Genomic DNA, 12,762 nt, shown 5'->3' on the forward strand with positions numbered 1-12,762 from the left:
CCAGGGCCTGGGCTTGGCAACTTGGGGTTTCCCACCTGCCCCTTAGTGACAAGTGGCAGAGCCTTTCAGCTGTGTGAGAGTTACCCGGGCATGCCTCCAAAGAGGGCACTCACCTGTGGGAAGGAAACCGCTTTCGCAACTCAGAAACTATCAAGTCTTCGACACGGTGATCTGTCTCTGTCACCAGATCTGCAGCGGAGGTTTTGGTCGAGACGTGCTTTTCTTCACCGAGGGCTTTCCTGATGATCTGAAACAAGAGCATGGCGGGCAGTGAGAACTCTTGGCCTCCTCCTCCTACCCAGCCCCTAGCCCTCTGTTTTTGGGGACTGGCTCGCTCTGGCGAGGGCCTGCAGTTACCCTCCTCCTCCTTCAATGAGGCATCGTATCATGCCGGGCTCTCAGGACCTCTAGGAACTGTAACCACCGCAAGACAGACTCCCTACCTGAGACTCTACATTCAAATTCCATTTGAAACTCTACTCTGGAAGAAAAGGTTTTGAAAAAGGCTGGAACATCATCGACTGGAACATCATCAATGGGAACTCCCCCAAATAAGATGGCATGTCACAGGTTTGCCTCCTAGAGTCCCGTGATTTCAAACTGGCAAGATTTGTGTGTTAAAACTTCCCTCTGATTCACTTCACGAATCACACAAACATGTGGTGTGCCTCAGAATGCAGGCTACAAACATCGCCACGAGAGCTGAACTGTCACGGGAACCAAGGATGGCTCTTGATGCTGTTTGCGCAACAGCACCAGCCGCCCATAGGGGCACATCAAAGATACTGGAGGCATCTAAGGGACCACAAATGCAGGCTCTACAACTGGGCAAGCTGCAACACATCTGGACTGAACTCACTGTAAGGGTAAGGCCTGGTTTAGCCCCGTTTCTGTTGCCTGGGGTAGTACCAGAAACCTCTAGAGACCTGAACAAGAAATCAGCAGTCGGTCCATTGCTGAATGTTTCAAAAGGATACATTTCAGCTTGTGGGAGAAAGTGCTACCTCCAGTTCTACCTGGGGCTATTTTATCCAAGTGTGTCTAAAACTGGATAAAAGTGGCGGTCAGAAAACCTAAATAGACCTGCCCTGTTCCCTCCAGAACCAGCTACCTCACCAAAGCATGCCTTTCTCTCCAAAGTGCCGTGATGACGTCAATCTCCAAGATCTTCGTAAAGGTGGAAGGAGAAAAGTGGGGCACAAAGTTGTCCTTTGGTCTCCACATGCGTATCAGGGGATATATATATATATATATATATATGCCCCATCCCAATGAACACATACATAATAAATTAATAAAAAAGTACTACCCAGACTGGCTACTCAGACTTGATATCCTTCGTTCATTTATGACACTTAGTCCATAGCATCCGACAAGCAGTACCTGGCCCAACTACTGTGTACTGAAGACACCAAGGTCTTCAGTATTAATGATGCCAAGGTGGAGAGGACTTTAGTGGGGAGGAGGGCCATAAATAGAATCTTTTAAATTACATTTCACTTCTGTGTTGTGTGTCTGGCCATCTGTGAGCACACACAAGCCACAGTGTACATGGGGGAAACAGAGGAAAATCTGCAGGAGCTGGCATGTCCCAGATATCAAACTTAGATCCGCAGGCTTGGTGGCTCATCTATCCGGCCCACAAATGGAATCTTAAAGAACAAACAGAAACATGACATCTAGTGGTCCCTCCTCTCTGCTTCACTGTCCTTCCCATAACTGACCCATGAGGAGCCTACCAGGGTGATGCTATGTATGAATCTGGGCTCCAAAAATAACAGATAACCATGATAGATTTGAGATGTGATGGGCAATATGAAAATCAAGAGGCCACCTACAGTCCATTAACGTCAGCTCGCCACTGTTCATATCCTGCTGGCCTCCAGCCTGCACTGCAGGGCTTCCTGTCTTGAATTGGCAATATCCTGCCTATTACCACCATGCTAATTCTCTTACAACACCAATTTACACACAGCGTCTGTGTAACCAACCTCCACGGTGGTCATAAATTCAACACTCTTCACTGTCTAGCTCACACAAAACCTGACTTCCTCCAGGAATCCCAATTCTGGGCCAGTCCAGGCAGGCCACTTGGCACTGTGTGTATATCTTATACAGGGAAGGAGGTTCAGCATGTGGGTGCAGCCAGTATGTGGTAATGTGTATGCTGCGGTGGGGGAAGCAGGAGAAAGTAAGAACAGGGGAGAGAGACCCATCTCAAGAGTCTAACAGTACCACACAGCACCAGAGCTTCCGGGATCTGCAGGAAGAAGACTGGTTGCCAGGTCAGGGTTGGGGTCTGAGATAAACATTTCTGGCAAGATTCATCGCAGTAAGGAGGCAGGGCAGTTTTCTTTCTTCTTTAAAAAAAATATTTATTCATTTATTTATTATGTATACAATGTTCTGTCTGTGTGTATGCCTCCAGACCAGAAGAGGGTGCCAGACCTCACTATAGATGGTTGTGAGCCACCATGTGGTTGCTGGGAATTGAACTCAGGACCTTTGGAAGAGCAAGCAATGCTCTTAACTGCTGAGCCACCTCTCCAGCCCCAAGCAGTTTTCATACCTTGGAGCAAGGAGGGTCACTGGGAGGCTGGGACAGTCTCATTTGACAGAAGGGGTGTGTATGTGTGTGTGTGCATGCAAAGATATCTCCATTTTGAAATCAGTGCTTCCAGGGACCTGCTTAAGAGGAAGCAGCCATGAAACCAGTCAGCCCAATACATACCCATGTGGCCTCCATGTAGGAGCTGGATTAAGGATTAAAGACAAAGATCTGAAAACTCCCCAATGGCTTCCTACTGCTGCCAGAAGAACCCCAAACACAACACGGCCAGATCCTTGCCAGCCTGTCACCTCACCTTCCACCTCCGACTTCCCGCTGATCGTGGCAGAATGTTCCTATCCAGGGCCTTCACCGTCTGGTCCTCCATCTACTTCTCTCTACCTGCGGCTGTCTTGTAGGTGGAGTTGGCTGTGCTGCTCCCATGGCAACAAGAGCTCCACGACAGCAGAGACTGCCTGACATTTTATCTAGTTGCCCATTTTCTCCTCCAGCACAGAGCTGTGGGAATGGAAGGACAGAGAGTGCTGGAGTGGTTCCTACCACGTTCCTTCCAACAGGACCACTGACGTCTGTGTAAACACCGGCCACCCCAGTGTCTGTTCTCTTGCCTCCTTTTCTGGTTGTGCTAACCAAGGTTCCAATGGGCCCAGAACCTGCTATCCTCAGGGTCTTCCTAAAACATGGCCTCATTTACTACCCTGCTTCCAAAGCCGAACTCAGTCTGCCTCAGGCACTCGCCCCCACCCTAAGCAGTCAGCTGTACCTCCATAACCATGCATCTCTTCTCCGCGTACAGCTCAGATGGCCCTCACTACCCTGGATGTCAAGATCACAAGGGAGGAGCTCAGCAGCTTCTGGACTTGGCCTTAGGCATCTATCTTCCCTTCTTCCTTTCAGGACCAGAGCCCCCATGTTTCAGGAGGGCCCAGAGCTGCCTTCAAAGGTTACCCTGACTTCTCTTTTATGCTGCTGGGTTTGATATGGAGACATCGCTGCAACTTCGGAGCCACAGCCTCAAAAAGACTGTGCTCCTCCGCTTCAGTGTGTTTCTTCCTTCACAGTTCGTGATCCCCACTAATGACAGCCAGGGCAGTCACAAGAAGAGGCCCTTGGCACAAGAGAAAGGACCTTGGCTCCTGGGGGTTCCACAAGCAGAGCCTCTCTCTGGGCCATATGTTAACTGCACTTCCTAAAGGCCAACAAGAGCCCCGTCTCTCATGTCTACCCTCCTCCTTCCATGCTCTCCCTCTAAGGCTGATATTCTTCTATGAGGCTTTCAGTGCCAGACCTTCCTATCTGTGGTGGTTTGAGTGAGCATGACCCCAACAGGCGCATACACTTGAAACTTGAATGCTGGGTCACCAAGGGGTTTGAAAGAATTACAAAGATTAGGTGGTGTGGCGTGTTGCGCTCTCTCTCTCTCTCTCTCTCTCTCTCTCTCTCTCTCTCTCTCCCTGCCTGTGGATCAGGATGCATTTCCCAGCTACTGTTTCAATGCCATGTGTACTGCCATACTCCCACCATGATAATGGACCAAGCCTCTGAAACTGCAAGAAATCCACCAATTAGATGCTTTCGTTTCTATTCCAGTGAAGAGACACCATGACTCTTTTTATTTATTGGTTTTTCGAGACAGAGTTTCTCTATGTATCCCTGGCTGTCCTGACACTCACTCTGTAGAGCAGGCTGGCCTCGAACTCAAAGAGATCCACCTGCCTCTGCCTTTCAAGTGCTTGGAATAAAAGTGCTCACCATCACTGCCCCACATGACCAGAGCAACTCTTTTTTCTTTTTCTTAAAGATTTTATTTATTTATCACATATACAGTGCTCTGCCTGCATGTATGCCTCCAGGCCAGAAGAGAGCACTAGATCTCATTACATGTGGGTGGTGGGAATTGAACTTAGGACCTCTGGAAGAGCAGCCAGTGCTCTTAACCACTGAACCATCTCTCCAGCCTCCACAGCAACTTTTATAAAAGAAAAACATTTAATTGAGGTGGCGTACAGTGTCAGAGGCTCAGTCCATTATCATGATGGAGAGTATGGCGGCACGCAGGCAGACATGGTGCTGGAGAAGGAGCTGACACATGTTGATATGCAGGCAACAGGAAGTAGACTGTAACAATGGGCGGTATCTTGAGCATATATGAGACCTCAAAGCCCACCTCCACAGTGAGACACTTCCTCCAACAAGACCACACCTACTCCATGAGGCCACACCTCCTAATAGTGCCTTTGTGATTATGATGGCCAATTATTCAAACTACCAGTGTCTCTTCACAGCAACAGAACAGTGGCTGAGACGCCACTCTTCCCTCTGACTCAACCTGAAAGTCACCCCCTCAACAGGCCTCCCACAGAGACCAGCATTTGTTCACAGGACTGCAGCACAATGAAACCCGAAGGCTCCCCACTGCACTTAGCACTTGGTGAGAACCCCTTCATTCCGTGTCCAGTGTCCATCTCTCACAAGCGTGGGTTGCCACACCTGAAGGGCCCCATGAACACTTGTAGATGGAGCAGACAGAGATGTCCTGCTGCTGTACAAAACCACCCACTTAACCACACTAATAAGTGTTCTCGTGACATCATGTCTAACCTCAGAGACACTTACAAGCTTGGTTTTCTAGTTCCAAAAGACACACAGTTGAGTGTGGAGCTCAGGGGCTCTGTGGGCAACTTGGGTCTGGTCACTAAGACCCCAAGGCCTCCATCCACAACCAGGCCTCACCTCATTCCAGATTCTACAACAGTGGAGCAGCATGGATTGGGGAGGGGTGGGGGTGACATGTACTGTGATGTACAAGCTGTTCGTTTTTTTGCCTTGTGTGTTGCCATAGCTGCCACAGAGACAGAACGTACCTGGTGTGTCCCCCTTACCCACCTCATGCACTCCATCAGGTCCTGGCCTCGCACTAAGCCTTGTGCCGGTGCCACCCTTGTTTTTGGAGACAGGGTCTTGCTGTGGAGGCCAGGCCAGCACTGCACTGGTACTTTTTCTGCTTCAACTTCTGGAGTGTGGAGACTACAGAATGCAGCGAGGTAACTTTTTTGTGTGGCAGGCCCTTCATACCCAGCCGGAAGTGTACTTGGTCTTGAGGCCACCCTGGGACCATTCCACACCAGGTTCAGTCCCTCTCTGGTTATCCTCCTGCCTGCTTCCTCCCATCTGTGTCTCTGGACACAATGTCCCTTTTAGTTACTCCTAGCTACTGCTGAACCTGTCACTGACTCTCCCAGTCACACCTCAGCACATCTAGGTCTTGGCTGAGCCCCCCTCTCCTTGGCTAGTGGCTGGTAGTCACAGCATTTAGCTACTGGGGAGGGGGCAGAGGCACTGACTGTCCCTTCCTTGTACTCAAAGCAGTAAGCCTTTCCCCTGAGCAGCTTCAGGACAAGCTGAGTTTCTGCAGGCAGCACGTTCAGGATGGCGCCTGCCCAAGGGGACCCACACACACGGGGACGCTACACTTACCTTATCCATCTTCTTGCTCGTACCCACCTATCACAGATGGAGTAGGAAGGATAAGCTATTTTTAATGACCGGAGCCTAAGTTCAGCAGCTCCTCGGGACCCTGAGCCACAGCACCCTTGTCTGGAGCAACAGTGGTATTGTTTTCAGTACAGGCCAGGTGCCCATGCTGACCACCACACTCCCAGACTCCCACCACTTTGGTTTTTTTAAGAACATGGACCTGACAAAATTCAATGGCTTATGGCCAGGTCAGAGACCTATTTCAAACATGCCAAGTAAAAATGTCAAGCAGGAGCCTAAAATCTGAGGTTAAGAAAAGTTTGATTTCTGGGGCTGGCTCTACATGGAAAAAAAAAAAACAAAAACAAAAGAATATTTACCTCCTAAATCTCCCACACCTAGGGAAGGTGATAGACCGTTTTCAATCAAGTGATGAGATTCAAAGACCTGCAACCCTGCTCTGTGGCCATGGCTAAGCTGCAGTGGGAGATGGGAGTGTATGTTGAGTACCAGCTAAAGTCCTTTCCCATGACTCCTTCCCCTTAATCTTAGAGATATTAAGCATTCTACCAGCAACAAGTTAATGTGTACTGTTATGTTTTAAGCCCCTTTCCATGACTCTTTTCCCTTCATTCTTAAGAGATTTTAATCAGTTGACGGGCAACAAGTTAGTGTATGCTTTGTTTTTTTTTTTTTAACGGTTACTATCTACAGCATGTTCTTTGGAGACCTCCTGGCAAGACTTTCTCCCCTCTCCAAACAGCCCTCGGTTAATGTTTAATATATAAAATGTGGACCTAAGTCACTAAAGTCTGAATTCCAAACTCATAAAAGAAAGGTATTTATCTATCAGACAGCCTAAGTCGAGTGCCTATTCTAGCCAAGCATGCACCTCTCTTTCTCATGCCCAGTGGCTGACCCTCCAGGGCTCATCTTAGGCTTTCTCAGCTCCTGGATTCCATACTCCATCTCAGCCACACCATCTTCATATGCACTCTTATCCCCTGTGTCCTCCCCTTCACCCTCCTGAGCCCATCACCTAGTCTTCTTGAGGATACAAATTAACTATGACATCTTTCAGGAAGCTGTCCCCACCTCTCAGGTCCTTTTATGACCTGCTCTGGGGTCCTTTGGCCGGCTTCTGTGACTAGTCTCTAGCCACTGCAAAGAAACATGTGGCAACACTTACCAGAGGCTAGGAGCAAGCAGAGATAGCAACACTGGGGTCCTGAGACTGGCTCAGCCTGGGGAAACCAAACCCTCCCCTCAACTCCCAGGAGAAGGCAGCTGCAGGCCAGCTGAGGCTGGGAGAGAGGGGTGGCCAGGACTCCCTCTCTTCTGCACCCTACTTTGTTCACAGGGCCCAGAGGTTTTTACTCAGTTTCCACCTACCTCAGCGCTGGGGCGGGGATGGAAGCGGAATGCCTAGAACTGATTGCCAACTTTACACTCTTCTGGCTACGGGATTTTAGCCTTGTCCTTCCCCAGCCCCAAGGACTAATCGCCATTGGCAGAGCTTCCTTTGGGTTAGCAAAGGACCACCTCAGGGCCTCAAAGACCAGGACTGGCGCTCTGCCAGCTTTTCCTCAGGTGAGACCAAAGAGGAATTCTACTGGACTCCCTAGCTGCCAAGGACTACAGGTGCCAGGCACGGGAGTAAGTCTTCTCTCTGTGGAGAAGGTTCTCTGTTCCCATTTTTCTCAGATAGCTCTTGTCAGCAAAATGAAGTGTGAGAAATACAAAGAGGGATGACCCAAAGTTCCTAAGCCCGTTCCCTTGTGGTAAAAAAAAAAAAAAAAAAAAAAAAAAAAAAAACTAAATAAAATGTGGAAGCCAGGGGAGCTCACACATGTCTGTAACTCCAGTTCCACGGGATCTGACACCTTCACACCAATGCACATAAAATAAAGCTAAATAAATTATTAAACCAAAGAAAAGAAAAACATCCCTTTCACCACGATTCTGTATAAGGAGATCAATAGTTGGCTTCTCAGGTGCGGTCAGGAACCTGGAAAACCAGCACAGTTTCTGGGTTCACGTGCGCGGTTGCCTCACAGGGAAGGCTCAGTGTGCGGCTCTATGGGTTTCAGCACTAGGGCAGCCGGCAGGGAGAGGACCAAATGCTCAGAGGCTGGCTCCTCAGGGAAGGGGGGTAAGTGAGGCAGGGACTGAAGCAGATGGGGAGACCGTGGAAATGTGAGGTACCCACCCTTTCTCACCTCCTTAGTGGCAGATGTCTCAGCCCAGGCAGGAGAAAGGAGCCACCAGGATGAAGAGGTCATACAGGGGCATTTGGGACTCCCCCGAAGAGACCCCAGGAGCCCAGCCCGGGGTGATATGCCCTACAGGCTGACCAGCCACTCCACGTTCACATCTCCTTCTCTCCTGCAACTTGCATCCACTCCGTCTCTTCGCCGAGACGTCCACTGGCCGCCCATGCACCACACGCTTGGAACGACCCGACACCTGCTCTGCTCCACCCGCAGCTCACTGACTCTGGACATCGCAAATCCAGCAGGCAACCTGATTTTCAGGCCCACGTCCCTGACGCCATCCTAGCACCCCGTCCCTCATGAGCTGCGTCCAACCCAAACTGTCACCTCAGCCTTCAAAAATCAATCACTTCCCACCACTGCTTTACACAGCTCAGTCATATTCGTGTGGGATCCACACAGCAGCCAGGCAGGGTCTGGCTGTTGAGCCACACACAAGACTCTACACAAGACTGCGCGTCACAAACAGAACATACGGCTGAGGTTCCCGAGCTGCTCGACACATGTTGCCTGGTGGAGAACTTCAGTGTTTAGTGCTGCAGTTTTAAAACAAATAGTATCAAAGAAGTAAAATGTACAAGACATCTGAACCAACAATGAAACAGTCTCAACTCCCCGGACCACCTTTTGCAAATGCACAGAAGTCAGCTACTGTGACTAGATCTGACCTGTCCCTTTCATCCACGACCAACTCTCTCTGTCAGACCTGGCATCCGCTAGGACTGAAGAGGTTGTGGTCAGATTGGGCAAGGAGGTGTCAGGAGACATACCTAGGTTTGACGAGACCTATCTGTGAGACGTGCAGGCATTATCTGTCTGTAAGTTATTGTTAGCCAGCCAAGAAGGACGGCTTTCAGACATGCTCTTCCTGTTCACCAAACCAACTGGCCTGGCCTGCTGTCACCATTACTCAGTACAGAGAACGGAGTACACCTGTATGGAGCAGCCGGCATCAGAAAGGTGTGACTATCCAGATATGTGAGGTTTTTAATGCATGCAGCTGGGATCAGGCCTGTTCAACACTCTTTTCTACAGTACGATTAATATATAAAATACAGGGGCTGGAGAGATGGCTCAGAGGTTAAGAGCACTGCCTGTTCTTCCAAAGGTCCTGAGTTCAATTCCCAGCAACCACATGGTGGCTCACAACCATCTGAAATGAGATCTGATGTTCTCTTCTGGCTGCAGACACACAGACAGAATATTGTATACATAATAAATAAATAAATATTCAAAAAAATATATAAAATACAGCATCACTAAAGAAAATTTGAAGTTCTCAGTTGATAACAACTGTAAAATTTTAAACTATATTATCACAATTTTTCAAAACCATTGATAATAAGCTCAATTTTGCAGTCAGAAAAGCTGTTTATCTTTCTGTTCCCCTACAGGAAATACTACAATGAGCTGGCATTACAGTACAAACCTATAATCCCAGTATTGGGAGGCAGAGCTAAGGGGATCGATCGTAAGGTCAACCTGCGCTAAATATGAAGACTGTCAGAAGGGAGGAAAGGAAAGAACAGAAGGAAAGAGACAGAAAACACAATAAGGACTGGGGGTGTAGCTAAGTAGTAGAGTATACCCTAGAGGCCCGGGCTGGGGTCCCTCACAAAACACACATGCATGTCCCTACCCACATACATGTGCGCACACATACAAACATACACACACACACATACACACACACACACTCTTGCGGCCTCTTTAGCACGTGAGCGGTTGGGACTTCTGAAGGGCAGGAACAACTCCAGTAGGCTAAGGATAAACGGGTGGAGTGCAAAGGAGGTAAGGGGGAGAGAGAAGAGACAGCAAGGCAAGGGGCATCTCTGGGCAAGGAGCTCTCTCAGGATGGAGCAAAGGGAACTTGAGAGGAGATAGTGCAGTCTGGGGACACTGGACAAATATCTTGGGAGCTCCCTCCCTTTGAGGCCCTGACCTTGTAGCAGACAGCACCCAGACCCTCAGCTGGCAATGGAGAGTAAGCAGCCCAGATTGAACTAGCAGAGCATCCGCACAGGTGGAGCCCGCGACTCAGGAGGACTCAAAGATGTCACCCACCGTCTTTCGGCCCTCACCAGGCTGCCTCGCTACAGGACGCTTTCTCCGGTCAGAACCTGATTCCTACAGATTGTTTAGAGAATCTTTCCTCTTTACAGGTTAGTTACCATGACCTCGCGTGTCTTCTGTTTCTCTCAGCTTTTCCCTCGCTCAATGCCAGCCAGGCAGGAAACCGCATAATTCCCAAGAGGGCGCCCAGAGTCCTGAGCTCCCTGACCAGACTCCTAATGTCAGAATCTTTATTTCACTGCCTCTTTTTTTTTTTAAAAGCTTTTTTGCTGTTGGGAAATTGCAACTGTGCCTGTGGTAGTGCAAACTTCCGATGAGCACCGCTGAATAGGAGAAATGACTTAAACCTCCATTCCTTTAAAGATTGAAATCTGAAAGGCCACAGAACCTGCAACTCCACTCAACAGTTTTCACACAGCAGTGCCTAAGTCCTAGTTTCTCAAACTCCCCAGGGGGAAAAGGCTTTAGAGCAGAGTCTTAAAGTTCCTCCACCCGCTGACATCGCTCTCCCTGGAAGGATGCTCTTGTTGGAACAGAAGCGAGGAGATGGGAGGGAGGGCTGCCACTTCCTGCTCCCAGAGGATTTATTTTCTTGGATGAGGGTTTGCTCTGAGTTACAGGCTTTATCAGTCGACTGAGAAGGGCTGGACTCTCCATAATGCACAGGGTAATTTCAAAGTATCTGTTCTTCCGGTTGTTGCTATGTTGGGATGGCTTTGTACATGTACTACACCACTGGGCTCCATCCCCAGCACCATGGCAACACCTTTTAATACAAACTTCCCCTTTAGAGTATTTTCAGATACACCTGAAAATAATGCCCCCCTTTTTGGATATAAGTCTTTCTGTGCACAGCACTACGGTAACTCCTGCCCCCCCCACCAGAAGTCAGCAGTATGCAACCACGTTTTAAGGAGCAAAGCACGGTGCAAGGCCTGCTCTGCCGTCCTGGGGAGCCAGTGCATTTTCACCCCACCAATGTTATAAGTTCGGCACTGCCGAAGAGACTGAGGAACAGTTAGGGGGCGAACACAAAAATGAAAAAGAAAAACAGAGACTCCACAGTTAAGCTTTCAAACCCAGTCTGGTTTTCTTCAGCTTTGCGCTGGTTTCCATCCTTCCGGCAGTCTAACGAGTTCCTCCTGAACTCGGGTCTGTGCCAGTCACTCCCTGGAGGCGCTCTCAGGCTGTGAGCCTAGGCTTCCTGGGCTCAGGATGCCCGGAGAAGGACAATCAGCTGCAACCCAGCCAGAGCTCCACGCGCCTGAGGGTTGAAACAGGGGGCCTCGACAACCCGGCTGCAGGTTTGGTCCTTAAAAAGAAGCCAACTACGGTATTCTAGCCTGGGAGGAACGTTTGCTTTTCAGGTGACTCAAACGCCAAGGTCAAGTACCCAGCAGTTGGCCATTCCTTCGCCAAACGAGGAGCGCGTCCCTCACGCTTTCCCGAAGGCTGCGCCCTTATTCTCGCCATGGTGGTGACCCCATGCTCCCCAAGCTCGCCTCCTCCCGCAGCAGGGGGAAGAGCCAAGACAAGGTGCACCCCAGAAACAACACAGGCCCTGTCCTTGCAACTCGCCCCGCTTCCGCCCACGCACGCTCCGGCAGCACTCCCACGCCGCCCATCTCGGGGGTGCCTCAGGGCTGGACGCGGCCACCGTGCTCACCTGTCCCGCTCGCAACGCCAACTGCACCGCCACTTCGAAGCACTCGTCCCAGGGGCCCACTCCCCGCACCGTCTCCTCCTCTTCCTCGCTGCTCGGCTTCATCGCGGCTTCGCCGGGCCCCGCCACTTTCAGCTCAGTTCCGCGTGCTGCGGCCGGACCCGGGCTCCCACTCGTTGCCGCAGCCAACACCGGAGGTTCCGCACGCTCTTTTCACGTTCCCGCCAAGCCGTGCCTCAGCCCGCGCGCCTTGCAGCAGGAAGGCCGGCAAGGAGTTGCAGCGCAAGTAGGCGCGCCTCGTGCCCCACCCCCTACGCCCCATTTGCCCCGCCCTCGACCCGCCCTCACAAGCCAGGCCCCGCCTCTCATCATTAGTCCCTCCTCCCCACAACAGCCCCCGCCCCGCGCTCTTTGCCCCGCCCCCACCTCGCTCCCGCCCAACCACGCCCAATTCTCAGCCAGTCCAGACCGGGCGGCTGCGGGGAGGGCAAGGTGGGCACTTACAGCCCCTGGCGGCCAGTGGTGGTAGGCCTCTGTAAATCCGACTGCAACTGAGCCTCTGGCACTCATTCCCGAGGGCACGTATTGCCAAGGTGTCCCACGGGTGTGTGGTGGGTGGGAGCCGCAAGCCAAACACAAAGACTATCACAGGGGTTTGTAAACAAACTCAAAACTTGTTGGTGGCGCACGCCTTTAATCCCAGCACT

The 12,762-nt window shown here is 50.6% G+C and overlaps 1 protein-coding gene across 2 annotated transcripts in view; it reads right to left on the minus strand.

Annotated features, from left to right (window-relative positions):
- The window catches only part of Impa2 (inositol monophosphatase 2), a 34,848-nt gene extending 22,523 nt beyond the window's left edge, over window positions 1-12,325 (minus strand). For both annotated transcript variants that reach the window (XM_057788232.1, XM_057788231.1), the window contains exons 1-2: window positions 12,059-12,325; window positions 114-247 (exon numbers count right to left, since the gene is read on the minus strand). In XM_057788232.1, the coding sequence (XP_057644215.1) occupies window positions 114-247; window positions 12,059-12,160 (236 nt within the window). In that variant the 5' untranslated portion in view covers window positions 12,161-12,325. The remainder of the gene's footprint in view (window positions 1-113; window positions 248-12,058) is intronic.
- Window positions 12,326-12,762: the final 437 nt, after the last annotated feature.

This window comes from Chionomys nivalis, chromosome 14 (assembly GCF_950005125.1).
Source record: "Chionomys nivalis chromosome 14, mChiNiv1.1, whole genome shotgun sequence".
In the NCBI taxonomy this organism is placed as follows: Eukaryota; Metazoa; Chordata; class Mammalia; order Rodentia; family Cricetidae; genus Chionomys; species Chionomys nivalis.